Raw genomic sequence first — 20,286 nt, forward strand, 5'->3', positions numbered from 1 at the left:
AAACACTGATAGTGTAATGTTATATGCGACTATTAACCTACGCAAAGTACATTAAGAATCTTGTAATGACCAAGCCCAAGAAACCAATCATTAGCATTGTTGGAACTACTGGTGTGGGAAAATCGCAGTTTAGTATCGATTTAGCCAAAGCCATCAATGGGGAGATCATCAATGCTGATTCCATGCAAGTGTACAAGAAACTTGACATAATCACCAATAAGCACCCTATGGAAGAAAGAGAAGGGATACCACATCATGTAATGGATCATGTAGATTGGAACGAGAAATACTACTTGCATCCATTCCGGGAAACTGCCATAGCTGCGATTGATGACATCCATGCTCGGGGCAAAATCCCCATTGTGATAGGTGGGACCCATTACTACTTGCAGACGTTACTTTTCAACAACAAGACTGTAGGTGAAGTGGAAGCTGAGCATGAATTGTCTCAAGAACAATTGGAGATTTTGGATGGCCCGGTAGACAGACTTTTTAAAGAGTTGCAACGGGTTGACCCGCTAATTGCTTCGAGGTACCATCCTCAAGACGATCGGAAGTTACGAAGAGCATTGGAAATTTGGTATACTACTGGAAACAAAGCTTCTGACTTATATCGAGAACAAAAGTTGGATGAATTGGAAGATAGTTCACTTAAGTACAACACATTGCTTTTCTGGGTGTACTGTGATAGACAAGTGCTTAATCCCAGACTTGATACCCGAGTAGACAAAATGATGGAATTAGGTGCTGTTGACGAAATTAATGAAATGTATGATTATTTCAAGTCGCGAACCCCTGAACCAGTATGTACATCTGGAGTATGGCAAGTCATTGGATTTAAAGAATTTTTACCCTGGTTGACTTCAGGCAAGACAGACGACTCCTTATTCAAAGAAGGGGTGGAAAGAATGAAGATCCGAACGAGACAATATGCCAAATATCAAATCAAATGGATCTTAAATATGCTTTTAATTGAATTGGAAAAGGAAGCAAGGTTTAATTACAAATATGGTGGGAAATTATACATCCTTGACGCTACCGATTTAACCCAGTGGCATGAAAATGTTCAACAAAGAGGAATAGAAATAGCCAAGCAATTCCTCGAACATGGACCACCAAACGTGGAAATCCCACAAGCACCAAAACATTTAATGCATATGTTTACTAAATCGAAGGGACATATAACCAGTAGTCAAAAAGTTTTGGATGCAGATTTGAAATGGAAACATTATACTTGTGACATTTGTAAAGATAAATCAGGTAAACCTCATGTAATGTTAGGAAAAGATGTTTATGATCTGCATTTGGCTAGTAGAAGACATAAACGGGGTGTATATGCTGCCAAAAAACGAGAAGGTAAATTAAATTGGCAACTTACCTTGGAAGAAAGAAAGAAGCAATCAGTTTCTGATAGCGAAATGAGTGATGAACATGAAAAACAAGAATCTCCTGTTAAATAGGACTAATGTATATATTTGATTCTTTAAGTTGATTGTAAGCGTAATCATATATAGCCCTAGGCTGGCAGTTTGGTTGTGCGTCCGGGTAACTCTATTTTGGAAGTCAAAAGGCAACAGCCTTCACGTTTGCTGTGCTTAACCCAGTTGATGTTCTTTTATGTTCTATTAGTGAGAGGATTATCTCTTGGCAAGAGAGGCAGTTTAAATAATAGTCATGCTGTATTAAGATGTAATGGTCACGCTACCATGTTCCCTCATTATAAATTAAAGTTTTTAGTGAAAAAATTTTTTTTAAAATGTTTCTATTCTTTTCTTCTTTGATACGAATGCCTTCTATTCACTGCACCATTTACTTATCAATGAATGAGTGGAGGGGAAAAGAATGCTAGAACAAACCTTTCGACAACGTCCTCATACTAAGTATGCGACAATTAAAAGGCATTATCTTGGATTCTGCGTTTTCGAAATATTTTAATTTTTTTTTTTCAGTAAAGCATTTGTAGTGTCAAGTTAAACTTGGGTGAAGATATACATCATCGTTCCCAAAACGAGCTGTTATACGGTATATCTATTAAGTTTAAACTTTTGTGAGTGACTGTTTGAAGTTTCATAGTCATGTGTTCGTAACCATGGTGGGGAACACCCCTTTCATCCGGTAGTAGTCAAAATCACATGAGCTCATCGTTGGTATTGCCTTACGGTTTCCCCAGAAAACACATTATATCACAGAACCATTCTTATTAATCTAACTAAAGAATTGACCTAAATAAATAACCTTTAATAGTATAAACCCCAAAAACTCTATATAGTAAAATAATTTTCTAAAAAAAAAAAACAAAAAAGCAAATAATAAAAATCTAATCAAATCATCAAGACATAAACCAACTTTTTAAACATCAGAAAATGAAAAACATCTACTTTCAAGAACTTTCAAACTTGGACTGATTGGCAATTCTTTATGCATGGCTTGTATTTGAATGGTGCTTTGTTTTCTAGATGTTGGAGCTGTTGTTGTAGGAGTACTTGTACCGGAAACTGGTGTAGGATTGTTACCTAGTAGTGAAGTAGCATGTTCTCTATTCAATTTTTCTTCAATCTTTAACAAATAAGTATCAATCTGGCACCTTGAAGCATCTTGTTGTAATTGCAAATTATGTAAATCATGATCAGAACACCATCCACTGTCTACCAACCTTTGTTTGGTCAATTTATATACTTCATCCAAGGACTTCTTTTGCTGAGTCAAGAAGATCAGATAATTGATTAAATCTTCAACATTATCCATCTCTTCAAATGAATTTATATCAAATTTTGAATCAAAGTAATTTTGTTCCATGTTGTTTAAAGTACGTTTAGTTGAAGATAAATTTTCACTAAGGGTGATCACAGGTGACATTATTGGTGGTGAACTTTGACTTGGAACACGACTTCTTTTACTTCTAACTGAATTAGAAGAATAAGATGAGTTGGAGGATGTTGAATTGGAATGCGAATGTGAATGTGTATGGATATGAATTGGCTCCGGTTGTGTGTAGGATAAGTTTGGAATCTTTGGTGTTGAAGGTGATGAAGCAATACTACTGTTGTTACTACTACCATTCATATTAGAAAGGGATAATTTTCTAATTCCATTCTTTATACTTCTTAATTTTTTTAATGGAGAATGGGAACTGGTGCTGTTGTTACTATTGGTACTGTCATTGGCAGTGATTGTCGTTCCATTAGTCAGTTGTGGGGATGACTTATTTGTATTTGTAGCAGATAAACTGCCGTTTAAACTTAATGATTCGTCAAGGGTTGATTTGGATAATCTTGGAAAGAGTTGTAATGAACTATTTTGATTCAAGGAATCTAATGCATAATTGGAGAAATTACCAGCAGGATTGTTGTTGGTTAGATAGACGGTTTTCTTATATTCTGCATCTTTATTAGACAAAATGCTGTCATTGCTATGAGTGGAATGGCTATCTTCAAATGTGGTTGTGGTGGTGGTGGTACTTGCTGGAGGTTTTTCGCTCGTGGTCAAATCTTCGATTGCGTCAGGAAGTGGTGGCAATAAAGATTCAGTTTCTATAGAAGCTCGCAGGATTGTTGTGGTGGATTCATTTCTATTGGTATCTTGTTGTTCGGCGTATTCAACCACGGGTATTTGCTGGTCTTCAGTATGTTCATTTTCTTCTATTATCATGGGAGATGATGCTACTGATGTAGATTGGGTCATCATTGAATTCATAGAGTTTGAATTAGATAGTATATTCGGGCGTTTTAAATTCAAATCAGGGGCGTATGTTTTCTCTTCGTTTTCTTCGATCACTATTCCTAGACCGCCATATTCGTTCATCCTTGAACAAGGGAATGTGGGTGTTTATGAATTTGAAAAATTTGGTTGTAAAAATTCAGATCAGAACAATGTGACCTTCTCCTTTTTTTTTTCAAGGCAAAATTAAGATTGGGCGGGTAAAAATATCGAGATGCTAGTTGTAAGTTTGGATACAGTGTATGTGTTGATTGCACTGTGTGGTAAAATAAGGGAAATTAAGTTAGTGTAACGGATGTTAAATGTTTTAAGTGTGCGAGGGTTGACCCTTTTTAACTGCAGTAGGAAAAATCTAACTAGATCAAAATTTCTCTTACAAATTTATTTTTTTTTTTTTTCACAATCCTTTTTTTTTTCTTTTCTTTTTTTTTCTTATTTTTAGTGAGATGATGAACAACTGGAGGGGTGGTGTGCCACTGTTTAAATCTTGTGTCTCTTTTTTTTCGTACGATTTTTACAACTAAAATTAAGACTACATGTGTGAAATTAGGTTATTTGAAATTAACTATTTCATGCAGAGTGAAGATATATAGATTAGAATGTGATAAATTTCAAACTTTGCGGACTTTCATATCGTATTCGAAAGGAAGGGAGGGGGGCAAATTCCGTTCGGATGCCCACCTTCGACATTTTTTTTTGTCATCACCAATTTACCGCATTTGGAAGATCGTAATTTGCTGATTATGAAAATGGCTTGTGAAACAATAGATCGGTTTTGGAATACCTAGATCCAAAGTGTAAAAATTTTTCAGTTCACAACATTAGTAAGGACGAAAAAATAAAATATCGTTAAAATAGGCGTAAAGAGGCATAAAAAATATTCTGTCTTTTACAGGTTATGGTTGTCTTACCAATTTTCTTGACTTACTACAGGCTGACCCACTCAAAAATATTTGAATTTGCGCAACAATTTTTAGTCAGTGTTCACGCAATAATCTGTTTTTGTATTCTACTTTAGTCTTAAACTAGGTTAGTGGAGGAATATCATTTCTGAGTTATAGCTTAACATGATCAGCAGATATGTGAAACTTACGTAAACGCGGAGTAAAACTGGATAATACAGGCTTTGAACGCAACTCATTGTTGAGTACGGCTCACGTTGGGAAAAGGAGAAGAATTTATGCTATCAATAAATTAATATTTATTATATCAACCAATAAATTTGACTGTCCCCCCCTATAAATCGTGCTAGCTAAAAAATATATCCAAAGCCTACAGAACGATCAAAATTTTGACCAATGGACAAAGAGTCACTAATGGTTCGATTCCTTGCAACGATCGTTTAAACAACAAGTACAATTGAATACATAATGCATTTATGTGAAAACTCTCTTATACTTGTCTTTTCTTTTGCTCGGTAGCAGTAGTGGAGTAAGCACTGACATATAAAATAAAACGGTTTACCACAGTGTAGGGTAATTAATTTTCGTAATAACTACACGCACATGAAAAAAAAATATATATATATATATTTTTTAGCACAATGAAAATTGTGTTACTCACCACAGCTAATTGTTTTGTGCCACTTGATTTATCCCTCACACGACTGGCTCGTAACCATCTAATGTAGTAACAAGATCGTACTAGATAAGTATACGACTATTAACTATGCCCTAACTAAAGTTAACGTGTTTCAAATGAGAATTCTATCAAAAATCTAAAGCCGAGATGATAAAAGTAAAGTTGTGATTTGCGACCAATAACGGGCATCTCATTACATATGCATAATAGTTATTCTATTATTTCTATATTTTTCTCATTCAATCGGCATGTACTTGCATAGCCTATGCGTATCCATGGAAGCGATTCGTATAGAGCGATTATGTCATACTCAATTCGATTTATCAGGATAGTACCCATGAAACTTTCACCTGCTTAGACGTTGCAGCAATAGCGCAAAAGTTAAAAACTGCATAAAAAATATTGAATATCTGCCTTATCCATTTCTCCACTTTATGAAAAATCGAATGATAAATAACAGCTCCATTTGAAAATTTCAAGTAAGTGCTGCGAAATTTAGGTAAATCAGCCCGTTATGCTTAATCTAACTCGGTAACTGGTTGGATTTATTGTGCCGTGTGGGGATGTTTTTCGCTTTTCCGAAGAATTTAGACGGGTTTTAGTTGGTGATTTACAATCCCACCTAGTTACAAGATTGTCTATCTAAAGAGAAAAAAAAGGGGGGGTTTTCCTTAATTCTTTGTAATTCATTCTAGCTAGGTATCGATTATAAGAAGCTACAAGAGAATTGAGAAATAGAAATTGAGTTAAGATCCAATCAGATAACCCCTAATTTAAGCTTTATAATCAATATCAGGCTCAATGTTGTTTCATTTATTTAACCCAATTTCATAACAAGTTCTATTAGGTCACTTCTCAATCTTACTGAATTAAGCAATCGATTTTGCCTTTGTAATATCGATGTCACCCCACCATTTTGCTTTACTGTCACGTTTACAATCCAAATTGGAAGGCTAGAGAGCGTACCAATAAGGAGACCATCGAAATGTGATTACAGAGAGCCTAGAGTATCTAGGTGGACTTAAAGCTGTAGATTTGCCAGCCTTCAATCATAGGTTTATCATGTCGTTGTAGTCTATAATTACTGGCACCACATCCTATAGCATTGGTTGGTTCCCCAGATTTTATTATATATATATATATATGTGTGTGTGGATGTGACAGCCTACTATCATTGGTTCACTAGCCTACCATCGGGGGTATATTAGTTTACAAAAACTAGAGGTTTTTCAGGCTACAATATTACGGTCTTAAGACTGTGAAAATCGTAGCTTTCTCAACTCACCAAATTCATAGGATTACGAGCCCACAATATTCATCATAGTTGCATCAGCCTATATATTTCATAGGATTGTCATCCTAGAACCATACATTTACCGAGGTCTTCTCGGAATGCGATTTTTGAACAAAGTACACGATGCATAATTATCTTTATTCTATAGCTTACAGGGTTGCTATAATTGTCACTTGATATCCTGTTTAAAACGCATGAGCTATATATTTCATTATATATTATCCATGTGACAATTTAAGTGGTTTTGTGATTATTAGGGGTAAGGTGCTAACTACTCTGCGGTAGTTGTTGATACACAGGAAAAAGGCCATTCCCGTGGGTAGATATTAGCCTACAATCACTGGTTCATCGGTCTATAAAATCGTACTTTTCGCAACTTATATAAACCCTAGGTTTATAAACCGACAATCATAGGTACATGGACCCCGTTAACATACATTTACCTTGCTCAAATTTTTGAAATTAGTATCCAACCAGTATACTCTGCAGCCAAAACCTGAATAGTTTAGTGAGAAACCTGGACAACTTTATGGCAAATACCAAACATTAAGGTGCAAAAAATTGAATATTCCACGGAAAACTAAAATTGCAAAAAAAATATGACAAAAAAATTACAAAATTAATTGACACTGAGAAATCTAGATTATAGCAACAACAAATGAGTGTTAAGCTAGCAAATAAATTAAAATAAAAAAACATACACAAAATGTTTAAAATTTGTATTAGTGATCCTTTTAGATGTAATTATGCTCATTTGGAAGAAAATCGAAACGTTAACGGAAACTAAAAGCATCATATCACGTGATCTAATTTACTGGTATATTTAATTTAGTGCAAAATCAATTTTGCTTCACAAAACTTCAATAATAGGTCCCTTGGCCCAGTTGGTTAAGGCGTGGTGCTAATAACGCCAAGATCAGCAGTTCGATCCTGCTAGGGACCATTTCTTTTTATTATTTTTTGAATAGTTATACGGTAGTTCTTTTGTCATTGGGCAAAAACAGGCAAAAAATTTACATCTTCCGAATTTCTTCTAAAAACTGTACTGTATTTTTTCTTGGTGTTCTAACCAGGGGCAGAGTAAAAAAAAAAAAATCTATAGAGGCAATTCCCCCACATTAAATGCACTACAAGGACTAGATCTATATCAAGACAATAACCAAACAATATATATATATATATATATATATATATATATTTACGTAAACTCATAACTAAGCTTTTAAAGATTCAACCCTTGAAACTTCATATTTCCAATAGTTACTTCTAATAGGGTCATACTTGTCTTTTAACAAGTCATATACCTTAATTGAATCATCGTATTTTTTTTGCAATTTATAAATTTTGGCCAATGTTTCTAAAGCAAACGAACTTTTCACACTGTCATCCTTTAAATCAACAAACTGTAAACAGAAGCCTTCCAATTCAGGAAGGTCCCTATCAAACTTGTCAAAAATTCCCAACAAGTAATTCCAAGTTGAAGGGTTTTGAGGGGATTTGGCAATGGCACTTTTAACATAGTCAATTTCGTTTTCAATAGTTTCATCATCGGTCAAGAGCTTCCTACTGAATTTTAAAAAGAATCGATGTGACCAGGCACTATTGTTTCTCAAATCTGAAGTTATGGCTTTTTCAATAAATTCTAATTCTTTTTCATCGTGATATAAATCGAATTTTTCAACCAACCATTTCCGATAGGACCACACATGATGGTTCTTGGGATCGGAATCCAACATTGCCTTCATGATAGGATACTCTCTATGAGGATCAAACTTAATACAGTTGCCAATTATCAACTGACGATAATTCCAAATCTGATAGTTCTTTTCGTTATCCAAAGCCACTTGTTCACACCAGTCTAATTCTTCAAGCATGTCCTTGTTGAGATGTTTGAGAATATTGAAACGGTATATCCAAGTGGTATAGTGGGATGCCAACAAGTCAATTCCCTTTTCTGTCAAGGCCAATGCTCGTTCAGAATACTCTTCTTGTTGCATCAAGGCAAGAAGCAATCCCATTACTTGCTTGTATTCTTCATCATAAAGAATCTGGCAAAGCTGAGGCTCTTCAGTATTGATTTTCACTGGTGTTATATCAGAATAGTCGTATGTCATTGCTTACTCTGGGGTAGTTGGTATAAGGTTGTCTGTTTCCTTTGGGTTTTCTGTAGGGAAAATCTGAAACCTCATGATGCAGGAAAAAGTTAAAATTTAGAACGCGACATTACGACATTAACCACTATATAAACAAAGTACTACAACAACAACTCTTACGTCAGTTCTATTACCTATCAGTGCATGCTATGCCGTCGGATGATTTGAAATTGGTATTCATTACAACCATAACTTGTTTGATTTTATACTATTTATTGCTAACCATCTACAAAAACTCACAAATCCCGTTACTTGTATCAGTATTCATATTCTCTAATATGGTTTCACGTACCGAAATATTCAAGAACCTAGTCAATACAGTAAAGACTGCAACCACTGCCCAACCATACATCCCTGATACAGCTGCTAATGGAGTGTTTCAAACCTTACTGGAGTTTCAAAAGATTGAATTGTTAACTGCCATGCAATCACTCAAGAACTACGAACTGGCATCCAAAGTACAAGTGGACAGAAGGAAACGGTTGTTTAAGCTAATGACCTGGAGACAACAAAAGGTGTGTGAACAAGTCGGTTATTTGGATAAGCTATCCAAGGTTAACTCGGCAATTGTGGCTAATCTGAAGTTTATCAACGATGTGGCTGATCATTGTATACAGAAGTACGGAATTACCTACAAGGACTTTGACATGGTTAAGGAAGGAACTCAAGGCGCTTCTGCAACTAACTATCGTGTTATTGAGGCATTATCCCATTACGTACGTGACTGGAGCTCATTAGACCGGTTAAGTGACGAATTACAACCCATTTTTAACTATATTAATAAACAATTGTCAGGTATAATCCCAGAAGAAGAGAAATCGTCTACATGCATCATCGTCCCGGGATCTGGATTAGGGAGAATTGCTCATGAAATTGGCAAACTTGGTTACGGATCTGTTCATTCTGTTGAATACTCGGGATTAATGACTTCATTTGTTGATTTCAACTATAATTCATCAACTGAGCATATCTACAACGTGCATCCTTATATTCACCAAAATTCCAATTTTTACAGCACCGAATCTCAATTACGTTCAATAAAATTGTCATCACCATTATGTCCTAAGCCATACAGCTTACACCTTCATAATTCAGATTTTCTAGAATTCTCCATCCCTGAAGTTGAAAAATATACCAATGTCGTGGTGGTGTCGGTATATTTCCTTGATACTGCTGAAAATTTAATGGATTATTTAGATACTATACAAAGACTAACCACAAACAAACCAATCAAGACTGGGTATTGGATTAATGTTGGACCATTGAAATATGGAACAGCTGCTCAAGTTGAATTGAATGCTCACGAATTGAAAGCAATTAGACAAAAGACTGGCTGGGTTGATATTGACTATGTTGATTCATTAACTTCTCCTTCAAGCATTGGAAACGACACAGGTTTGCTCGGATATATTACCGATACAGAAAGTATGTGGCAAGGTTATTATGCGTTGAACATGTTTACTAGTAAACGCCAGGAAAACAAATAGAACTTGTATATATTACATCTATAGATTATTACTTGGAAATATCAGATCCCTTGTTGATTTGAATCTTTTTATCTTCACCCCCGCTTATAATACCTATTTGACCATCCCAGCACACATCAAATATCTTACCTTTCAGTCCGTCTTGTCTTGTGATTGTGTATAATGATTTTTCCGATCTGACATCCCAAACCTTGACGGTTCCATCATGAGATGCTGATGCAAACATATGCTCGTTATTTGGTGATGCGGATAATGCCACCACGAAATTAGTGTGTCCCACTAATTTAGTGCTTGTTTGTTCCGTGGTTGTTCTTGGATCGTGAAGATTGATATGACGGGCTGATGAACCAGTAACTAATAAGTTTTGTTTAGGTAATTGCAACAAGGATAATAAGGAGTAACCGGTAGTTCTAGTGTCTACACATCTTGAAGTGACCAAATCCCAAGTTCTGATAGTATGATCTTGGGATACGGAGTAACCCACAGTTGCATCATTGGCGTCGAATATAACGGCTTCTACTGGTTGTGTGTGTCCTTCTAATAAAGACAATGGAGAACGACGCCTGATTGAAGCATCCTGCAAGGCCATCTTTCTTCTCTTTTTGGAAGAAGAAGAAATGACGTTAGAGTCGTATTCAAATGGTTGGATAGATTGCATTTCTTTATAATTAGTAGACCAGAACCCGATACTTTGGTCATAACTGGCAGTCAATATTCTGTTGGTGGAGTATTCCACGGATAAATCAACGACAGCGGCTTTATGACCTTCTAAGATGGCCAATGTCTTACCTTCTTCCGGTTCATCTTCGTCTTCATCTTCAATTTCTTCGTGTGATGTCTTCCATAATCTAACTTGTCTGTCATTACCAGCAGATACAATTCTAGTTGGAGAGATCCACTTTACAGCTCTGATAGGAGCATTATGTCCAACATACTGTTTCTCCACCTTACCAGACATATTATAAGTACGAACAATACCATCATAGGAACCAGATAAGATCTTTGCTTGGGTGATGGATAAATTTGATGAAGTAACGGCTTGGCTTTGTAGGTTTATGGCATCAAGAGAAGAAATCCAATCGTCATTGTTAAATGAGGCCAAGAATGAAGGAGGTAATATCGCACGTTGGTATTCCAAACTTAAGAACGCTTCGTTGGATAACCCATGTTTGGTCAAGTATTCTTCAAGGGAGCCACGTAAAAGGACACCATCAATTAAGAAATCAAATGGGATAGGTGTGTCATTATCTTTTTCTAACAAGTGATTTACAACTTCGGATAACCCAAATCTTTTCAAGGAAACTGGGACAAATAATGGAGAATCACTGACGTGTAATGATTCATCTTCATCATTAGTGAAGAATTTGATCTTGATTTGATTGGTTTGTTCTGGCATGGTCACTGATTCAATTGGTAAGTATTAGCTATGTTGCAAACTTTATATTTGAAAAAATTAAGAAACCTCATCTCAGAAAAAAGTCACGTGCGCAGAATAGTTGGTAGCACTCTGTTTTTTATTCAGGTCATGTGATTGTTTCGATCAATCTGTATGGTTGATTTACTTGTGGGTTCTGGAGTATAAATTGGTTGCAAACTTGCTTTGAAGTTTTGGATCCGTGTTACTTTTTTCTTTCTTTCTTTCTTTCTTTCTTTGAATTTCTGTATGTTTACTTCAACTAACATACCAATATTGATATGTGGTTGACGAGAAGTGTCAAAAAGTGTTAAATGTCCACCTCAAATTTACCACTGCAGTTCTACATTATTACTAACGTCCATTAATTTGCAAGATTGTTGTTCACAAATGCAATAAGTTCTCTGCATGGCCCAATTTGCTTTCTGACTTCAATTACATCATTTTGCCAATTACGGATTACCGTTTACATTGGTGGTGTCTTGTTATTAATATTTGTCTCTAGGCAACATGACTGTGTCTGTTTGTGATCTACATACAAACTCAATACAGGAAGTATTATTGTTCGAGTGGTGGTTGTTCACTCGAGATCAACTATTACAAAAGCTGGTTACGTAACTCCTCAGATTGGGATAAAATTGAGCGCACAAAGAAGATCACCGTGAATTGCTCGCTATTATAGCTTTAAATATATCTAATTCGCATTGCTTTGTTAAATAAGGATTCTGACACAGTAGTATTTCTCTAACACACACACACACATATATATAGATATATACTTGTCATACGTTATCTTGTTGTTTAGCTTGATGTCAATTTGTGTAGCTAATTTTCATTTCGTTTGGTAGCACTGGATTTTTTCACCCGTCTTGATTAATACCCAGGATTTAGAAAAATATGTAATGTATAGTAAGTAATCTGTGCAACCATGAAATTAACACCACTTCAATATGGTTTGATCATACTAAACCTAATTTATCTGGCCTATTCCTCATTTTATATGATAATTGCCGATTGTGATGAGACTTTTAATTATTGGGAACCCTTGAATTTACTCCTTCGTGGATTTGGAAAACAAACTTGGGAATATTCACCCGAGTTCTCTATTAGGTCATACGCATATTTGATTCCTTACTATGCCATTGCCAAAGTTGTTTCACCATTTGTTGAGTCACCGGAACAAGTTTTCTATATCATTAGATTGATTGGGTTATGTGGGTTTACCAGTTTTTGTGAAATCAAGTTATTTATCAAACTTTCTCAATATTCAACCAATTTAGCCAATTGGTGGATATTATTTAATACAGTTGCCCCAGGAATGAGTCATGCTAGAGTGGCGTTATTGCCTAGTTCTTTAGCTATGCAAACTACTATGTTGGCCATGGTGGATATCATAGATTATGTAAAAACTAAACAGGATTCACGATTGGTCTGTGCGGTGTTTTGGTATTTTGTTGGAGGGGTATTAGGATGGCCATTTGCCCTTGCCTTGGGTGTGCCTGTTGGAATCTACATACTCAGTGAGATTGTGCAGAAGAATGTCAAGTTTACCATTTTAATCCGTTGTGTTTTGGCATTGGCAAGTATAGTTGTGCCTATTGTCATAATTGATTCCATATTCTATCAGAAGTTAGGAGCATTCATACCTGTTAATATTGTCTTGTATAATGTGTTTGGAGAAGAAGGAGAAGGACCAGAGATATTTGGGGTAGAGCCAGTGACGTATTACATTTTTAACTTGTTGTTGAACTTCCATGTTATATTGCCATTAGCATTCCTTGGCTTGGTAGTTAATCCGATAGTTACACAAGTTAAACCAATCGCTTGGTTTACTTCATCACAAGTGATAATTTGGTGTGGGGTTTTCTTTAGTCAACCACACAAGGAAGAACGGTTCTTGTATCCTATCTATTCGTTGTTATCCCTTCTGGCTGCAATTTTCGTGTCGAAATTGTTCAATGTGATTAAATCATATTCTAAGTTGTACAAATTACTCAAGATTGGATTTATTCTTGGAGTTATCGTGGTGTCTAACTTGAGAATATTGAACTTGGTGGTTAATTATTCTGCACCATTGACTACATTTTATGCTGTTGCCCATGAACCTAGTACAGACACTTTCAAGAATGTATGTATGGGTAAGGAATGGTATCATTTCCCCACCTCGTTGTTTCTTGCTGAAAACCACAGACTACAATTTGTCAACAGCGGATTTGATGGACTTCTTCCAGGAGATTTCCATGAGGGTGGATCCCTAATTGACCTGACCACATATGTGCCATCACATATGAACAATCGCAATCAATTTGAAAGTGATAAGGTTATTCCCTTGGAAGAATGTGACTACTTTGTTGATAATACGCAATTGGAAAGTTTCCCCCTGGTGATTAAACCAGATATGTCAGTAGATCCAAATTGGGAAATACTCACCTGTAACAAAATTATCAACCCCAATGGCCACCACAATCTTATCGGAAAACTAATTTATATTCCAGAAACCTTGCGAAAGTACATTCCTTACAACATAGAGTATATGGAATTTTGTGCATTAAAACGAATTGAAAATATAAATAGAACAGAAGATTGATGTGTATATTTAGAATGCAAAAGAAAGGGCACAGCATATAAATATTTATACTCACGAATAATAGTCAGTTAATGCCTTCTTAGACTTTGTATATCCATCTTGGGCTTTTTCTAATGCATCTTTGATCAATGCTATCCAGAAATCATCACTTGATTCGTCAGGAGTGGTGGTGGTGTTGTTGTTATTAGTATTGTTTTCTGAAGAACTGGTGTGTATAGAATGCGGTGACGATGTAGTAGTAGTGGTAGTGGCAGTAGCTGGATACTCAAAATTGTCAAAGTTTATTTTATGACCATAGTTTTGAATTCGTTCACATTGGGTGGCGATTGTACCTAATCCAAGAGCAGCGGCTGAACCCTTGAGAAAATGTCCTGCTTTGGATAACTCTTCTAAATTTTTCTCGTTGATCAAATTGGAAAATTTTTGAAAAGTTTCTTCCACTTGAGTATAAAACGTTTGTATCAACGACTTGGAGAATTCCTCTTCATCTTCGTCCATGGCTATTATTTCGCTAAACACTGGCCAGTCCACTAAGCCCGTGGCTTGTAGTTTTTTCTTTTTATCTTCTGACATGATGGGTAATATTATATTATTCTTCTTGTTGGATTAGGGGAGGACGTGGTGGCAGTAGTAGTAGTGAGGGGGGGGGAGGGGGGAACAAACACAAATTGTTAACTGAGGTATGTGAGTAAAAGAATGGATCACTAGGAACGATAAAATAACAACAGATATAACCACAAGAGTCAATGGGTAATTGAAAGGACGAGCGAAGGGGGGGGGAACGGGAAAGAAATGTGTTGTGGACACTAATTTGAGATGGAAGGTTTTTAGTTTTATAAAAAAATACGTTCAAAATTTAAGACGAATTTTTTATTTAAATTTTTTAGAGTTTGTGCGTGAGCCGAGTGGAGGTTGTAAATGGAAATGTCCTCCAAAAAGACAGTTCAAGAAAAATTACCCAAAAAAATACAAGGAACAAAAACCTGACATAAATGAGCCAATTGTCAGACACAAGATTTTGGACCTTCTATTCTAATTTGTTTATCTCTGGCAAGATCATCCTTTTCTGGATTGTCATGTTTATGTTTTATTTTATTTTTTTCGTTTACCTTCCTGGTATTTCTTGGGCTTACAAATTAAGGCTATTGTTTTTATCCCACCACCCCAACGCAAAAAAAAAAAGGATCGGCCGTGAACCATTCTAGACCATTTCTACATTCGCCTTGGCGTTTTAGTGTACAGACCACCTCATAACATTTGTTATGCTCTAAACAGCCAGCAATATACGTAGTAGATATATGTCGTCAAATTTCGTCAAATGTTTCTATGTTCCGTCAACAGATCGTCATTCTGTCACACCATGATTGTTCAGGGCTGTCATTCCACGACAGAGAAAAAATAAAATCTATGACATCATCGAAGAGACATGCCATGAAAATATCGCATAGGCAAACTATAAATCATGCTTATACCATGTGAATGTCAAAAACGTTAACTCTATTTACTCAGTTACTACATGGTGACCGTTTGTTGTCCCAGATCCCGACACGGTTGTTAAACGACCCATTTGGTAGCTGTACGAAGTATTATCTATAATTATCTAATTCTATACAAGTCTAAAATTCGTATAAATCCCCCAATTTATTAGCATAATATGTTGGCGCAACATCCTGAGCTAATGCCAAAACATTTTCTTCGGTTTCAATACCAGTCAACACCAACAAAGTATCCAAGCCACCATCTCTACCGAACTTCATATCGGTGTTTAATCTGTCACCAACCATAAGACCCTTCTTAGGGTTGGCTTGTAATCCCGGGTTATCAGCCTTGATTGCATTCATCATGGCCTGGTTTGGCTTACCACAGATGGCATCTGGTTGACGGCCACTGGCAAATGCCACAGTTTCAATAATTGACCCAGCACCAATCAATAACTTACCCTTGACTGGGAAGGTAGAGTCGATATTGGTGGCAATGAATGGCAACGATTTGTTTTCTTGTAACAAGTATTGTAACGTGATTGACAACTTCAAGTAGTTGACATTGAATGTCAATCCACACAATACTGCACCCACCTCTGGGTCTAATTTGTCAATCAATGGGTGGTCTGGCTTGAACTTGACCCCATCTTCAACTAATTTTGGGTCAGTACCACCAACAGTCTTGTATCCTAACTCGTGCAATTCTTGCTCGATACCAGCTTCACCTAAAACCCAAACTTTCTTATCCTTGGGCAACTGTAAGATCTTGTCGATGTAAACAGCAGAAGCATATGATGAACCAAAGACTTCATCCTTGGTGATTCCTGATATGCCCAACTTTTCAAACTTGTGCAAGTAGTCATTACGAGACTTGGTGGAGTTGTTGGTAACGAAAATCACAGTCTTGCCTTTATCTTTCAACATTTGCAAAGTTTCTGGGATGTGTGGGAGCAAGTGGTCTCCCAACCACAAGACACCATCACAGTCAAAAATGAAGTAGTCGTACTGGTCAAGTAATTCAGTTACTTGTTGTTTGTTGGTGATCTTCAAGGACATGGTTGTTGCTAATATAAGGTAAACGTGTTGGTGAAATTTCCCAGTTCCTTCTTTCTTTTTCTGGCGTAGTAGAAATTAGCAAACACCGCGAAAAATGTGTCACCCATTGTTTATGGCTGGTTAATCTTAATAAATATTATTTGAATCGTACAGAAATATACAAAAGGTTATATAATCAGACTAATGTCGCAAATACAGCTAGAGTGTCTTATAAACAAGGCACTTTAGACATAACTTGAAAATTTTCATAAAAATCGTCACCCTCCTTTTGAATACTTGGTTATACCTCGTTAGAAATGAATGCTAATGAACAGAAACTCTCTAGATATCCTTTGCATCGATACCAGATGTGAATCTTGGGAAACGGAACTTGGACTTATCGTGGTAAACTTCTTCATCAAACTTGGCTCTGGTTTCTGGGGACATGGATTCTCTAACCAACTTTTGTCTGGCTAATTCGGCATAGTATCTTCTAGCGAGGTTTCTGTCTTCTTCAGCTAACAACAATGGCTCTAAGTTGAATCTGGCGTATGCTTTTTCTCTCAACAATTCTCGTTGTTCATCGACCCCCTTGTAATATCTATAAAATCCAAATGCCATAAATGCAGTGATACCCCAAAAATAGACGTTCCCACTGAATCCTCTAGCTGGGATGTTTCTCTTCCATTGAATTGGCTCGTAACCTCCAACTGGTGGTAAGTCTTGCATCGTTCTTTGATTGTATTTACTTGGTTATATGCTATACTTTCTCTACCTTCGGTTTTTTTTCACGCAGTTTTTCTTACGAAATAAGAGCAGTTTATTGGTGCAAGAATTGGTAGCTTTGCACGACCTCTTCTAGAACAACCATACCATGTCCATACCTACATAGCTATTGTACACTTAGAGTAACAGTAATATGTATATAGAAAAAGTTATAAACAATGCAAACGTCATCATTACTTAATATCGAAAATAGGCTTCAACTTCTTAATCAACAACCAGTCATCTCTTGAAACTGTATCTCTGAATGCAGGATCCTTCAAGGTATCAATAGATCTACGGGAAATTAATGAGTATAAGTTATCAGTTTCATCAACATGACGACCCCAGGTTGGTTGAGCAGACGATGGGTTTTCCAATCTCATAGCCACACCAGCAGCAGTTTGACCCTTCTTGACAGAATCAACTGACTTGTGGTTAACTTCCAAAGAGGTGACCTTACCCAACACCATAACATTTGGTTGTTTGGTGACTGGGTCGGTACGAACAGCACAAATTGGAGTACCAATACGTACAGCACCTTCAACAACATCAACACCAATAATCATTGGGTTTCTCTTGTTGATAATTTGAATGGTCTTCAATACACATGGTAACACCGCATATTCCATAAACTCTTTACGACGAGCTTCCAATAATTTTTGTTGGTAAGCAGTGAAGGCATCAAACAAGTGATAGATAATATCAGCATTGAAGATCTTGATGTTTTGTTCATCAGCGTATTGTTCGGCTTCCTTGTCAATCTTGACATCAAAACACAACATGACGGCTAATTCTGGGGCTTTTTCCAACATGGTAGTAGCCTTCATCACATCTCTCTTGTATACTGGCCCTAAACCAATAGACATAACTGGAATCTTCATATCCTTCAAGAAATCTAACAAGGCTTCCAAAGAACCTAAAGTAGATGCTTGAACAACCACACCCTTACCAGAAGTATCAACAGAATCTAATAACCCGGTTAAATCATCCATAACTTCATCCATAATTTCTTCTTCGTCGTCATCTTCACCAACAACAATTAATCTAGAACCAGCAACGGCCTTTTCCAAATCATTGGCAGCAATCTTGACACCCAAGGCTGCCTTGACTTCTTTATGGTGGATATATTCAGACTTAATACGCAATTCACGCGATGGTGGTGGAGTCAACAACGCTCTGATATTTGTAGCAATAGGACCGTTCAAACCACATAATACAACACGGTCACCTTCTCTCAAAATACCGTTGGATAACACAACATCAATGGTGTAACCAAAACCTTCAACAACCTTAACTTCCAAAATAGTAGCTTCAACCTTGGACAAGTACATTAATTGCTTAGACATTCTCTTTTGGGTCAATTCAAGCAACAACCATAATAAATCTGGAACACCTTCACCGGTGACGGCAGAAGTTGGGACAATAGAAACGTATTTGGCCATGTTCTTGTTTTGGAAATATAATTCAGAGTTCAAACCTTGTTCAGCAAGAGCCAACTTAATTTGTTCATATCTATTGTGGAATTCAGCTTGAACAGACTTGGCTTGCTTGGCAAAAGAGTCTCTGAAGGAGTTGTTTGGAATTTCCTTCCAATCATATAATCTATCAATCTTGTTCAAAGCGACAATAAATGGGGCTTTTCTGTCTCTTAATAATCTAATAGATTCAAGAGTTTGTTGTTCCAAACCATGCATGATATCAATAACCAAAATGGCAATATTACATAAGGAAGAACCACGAGATCTTAAGTTGGTGAAGGACTCGTGCCCTGGAGTATCGATGATTAACAAACCTGGAACATCAAATGTTTGCTTTTCGTATTGAGCCATAACGGCAGTCTTTTGTTTAATGGCTTCGACTGGGAAATAAGTGGCACCAATTTGTTGGGTAATACCACCAGCTTCACCACCTTGAACATTGGTTTGACGAATCTTATCTAATAACTTGGTCTTACCGGTATCGACATGACCCAAGATACAACAAATAGGAGAACGCAAGTCCTTGTCGGATGGAGTGGCAGCCTTGACGGTAGCCTTGCTAGCAGCTTCCTTGGCTTTACGTTCAGCTTCTTCCTTGGCCTTACGTTCAGCTTCAATCTTGGCTTGGCGTTCAGCTTCGGCCTTAGCGGCAGCTTCTTCTTCTTCTTTAGCCTTGATTTCAGCTTCATCGTCGTCTTCTTGTTCTTCTTCTTCTTCTGCTTCTGGTTCTTCCTCTTGGGCTTCAGCTTCATCGTCTAAAGCAGCCTCCCAATCATCAGCAAGTGGTTCGTCATCGTCCAAAGCCATCTTTTCCCAATCATCAATCAAAGCTTCATCATCTTCATCTTCCTTCTTTTCTTCAACCTTAGAAGCTTGTGGTTTTTGAATAAAAGTCTTTGGCTTAGTAGACTTCTTCTTAGTGTAGACAACCTTCTTTGGCTTTGGAGCTTCGTCGGACTTTTCTAAACCAGCAATAGTAATGTTACCGGCTTGTAATAATTGTTGACGACGACGTTCTTGCAACTTCTTTTCTTCCTTTTGCTTTTTGGTCAATAACTTACCTTCAGCCTTCAATTGTTCCTTCTTCAATCTTTCCTTTTCCTTCTTGGCAGCCTTGGCAGCTTCCTTTCTAGCTTCTTCTTCAGCGGCGAGTCTTTCTTCTTCGGCTTTACGTTGCTCTTCTTCTTCTTCCAAACGACGTTGTTCTTCTTCCAATTGTTTCTTTAATTCCAATTGTTTCTTTAAAGCTGCAAGACCAGCTGGGGCCTTCTTACCCTTCTTTGCTGGTTTAGGT

General features: G+C 36.7%; 10 protein-coding genes across 10 annotated transcripts; 3 read left to right on the top strand and 7 right to left on the bottom strand. All coding sequences in view use genetic code 12, as the record gives it.

The window, feature by feature from the left end:
* Positions 1-23: 23 nt before the first annotated feature.
* On the top strand, positions 24-1,460 carry SPAPADRAFT_142348 (tRNA dimethylallyltransferase; the record flags this gene model as incomplete). Its single annotated transcript, XM_007376938.1, has 1 exon — positions 24-1,460. One exon carries the CDS (start codon positions 24-26, stop codon positions 1,458-1,460), a length of 1,437 nt encoding a protein of 478 aa, XP_007377000.1.
* A 319-nt stretch (positions 1,461-1,779) lies between these two features.
* SPAPADRAFT_62872 (uncharacterized protein) lies at positions 1,780-4,001 on the bottom strand (the record flags this gene model as incomplete). Its single annotated transcript, XM_007376939.1, has 1 exon — positions 1,780-4,001. A coding segment is annotated over one exon (1,037 nt), but the record flags the coding sequence as incomplete, so codon positions are not given.
* Positions 4,002-7,806: 3,805 nt separating this feature from the next.
* RAM2 (bifunctional protein farnesyltransferase/protein geranylgeranyltransferase) lies at positions 7,807-8,706 on the bottom strand (the record flags this gene model as incomplete). The annotated part of the gene is made up of 1 exon (XM_007376940.1): positions 7,807-8,706. The coding sequence occupies one exon, from the start codon at positions 8,704-8,706 to the stop codon at positions 7,807-7,809; it is 900 nt and encodes a 299-aa protein (XP_007377002.1).
* Positions 8,707-8,894: 188 nt separating this feature from the next.
* On the top strand, positions 8,895-10,232 carry SPAPADRAFT_142865 (uncharacterized protein; the record flags this gene model as incomplete). Its single annotated transcript, XM_007376941.1, has 1 exon — positions 8,895-10,232. The coding sequence occupies one exon, from the start codon at positions 8,895-8,897 to the stop codon at positions 10,230-10,232; it is 1,338 nt and encodes a 445-aa protein (XP_007377003.1).
* A 28-nt stretch (positions 10,233-10,260) lies between these two features.
* YTM1 (Ytm1p) lies at positions 10,261-11,628 on the bottom strand (the record flags this gene model as incomplete). Its single annotated transcript, XM_007376942.1, has 1 exon — positions 10,261-11,628. One exon carries the CDS (start codon positions 11,626-11,628, stop codon positions 10,261-10,263), a length of 1,368 nt encoding a protein of 455 aa, XP_007377004.1.
* Positions 11,629-12,561: 933 nt separating this feature from the next.
* ALG9 (dolichyl-P-Man:Man(6)GlcNAc(2)-PP-dolichol alpha-1,2-mannosyltransferase) lies at positions 12,562-15,039 on the top strand (the record flags this gene model as incomplete). The annotated part of the gene is made up of 1 exon (XM_007376943.1): positions 12,562-15,039. One exon carries the CDS (start codon positions 12,575-12,577, stop codon positions 14,231-14,233), a length of 1,659 nt encoding a protein of 552 aa, XP_007377005.1.
* YPD1 (Ypd1p) lies at positions 14,285-14,806 on the bottom strand (the record flags this gene model as incomplete). The annotated part of the gene is made up of 1 exon (XM_007376944.1): positions 14,285-14,806. One exon carries the CDS (start codon positions 14,804-14,806, stop codon positions 14,285-14,287), a length of 522 nt encoding a protein of 173 aa, XP_007377006.1.
* Positions 15,040-15,717: 678 nt separating the features above from the next.
* Positions 15,718-16,798, bottom strand: PHO15 (4-nitrophenylphosphatase; the record flags this gene model as incomplete). The annotated part of the gene is made up of 1 exon (XM_007376945.1): positions 15,718-16,798. The coding sequence occupies one exon, from the start codon at positions 16,768-16,770 to the stop codon at positions 15,850-15,852; it is 921 nt and encodes a 306-aa protein (XP_007377007.1).
* A 77-nt stretch (positions 16,799-16,875) lies between these two features.
* On the bottom strand, positions 16,876-17,508 carry SPAPADRAFT_62877 (uncharacterized protein; the record flags this gene model as incomplete). The annotated part of the gene is made up of 1 exon (XM_007376946.1): positions 16,876-17,508. One exon carries the CDS (start codon positions 17,476-17,478, stop codon positions 17,092-17,094), a length of 387 nt encoding a protein of 128 aa, XP_007377008.1.
* Positions 17,509-17,614: 106 nt separating this feature from the next.
* On the bottom strand, positions 17,615-20,060 carry SPAPADRAFT_62879 (uncharacterized protein; the record flags this gene model as incomplete). The annotated part of the gene is made up of 1 exon (XM_007376947.1): positions 17,615-20,060. A coding segment is annotated over one exon (2,087 nt), but the record flags the coding sequence as incomplete, so codon positions are not given.
* Positions 20,061-20,286: the final 226 nt, after the last annotated feature.

The sequence above is a fragment of the Spathaspora passalidarum genome (assembly GCF_000223485.1).
Source record: "Spathaspora passalidarum NRRL Y-27907 unplaced genomic scaffold SPAPAscaffold_6, whole genome shotgun sequence".
In the NCBI taxonomy this organism is placed as follows: domain Eukaryota; kingdom Fungi; phylum Ascomycota; class Pichiomycetes; order Serinales; family Debaryomycetaceae; genus Spathaspora; species Spathaspora passalidarum.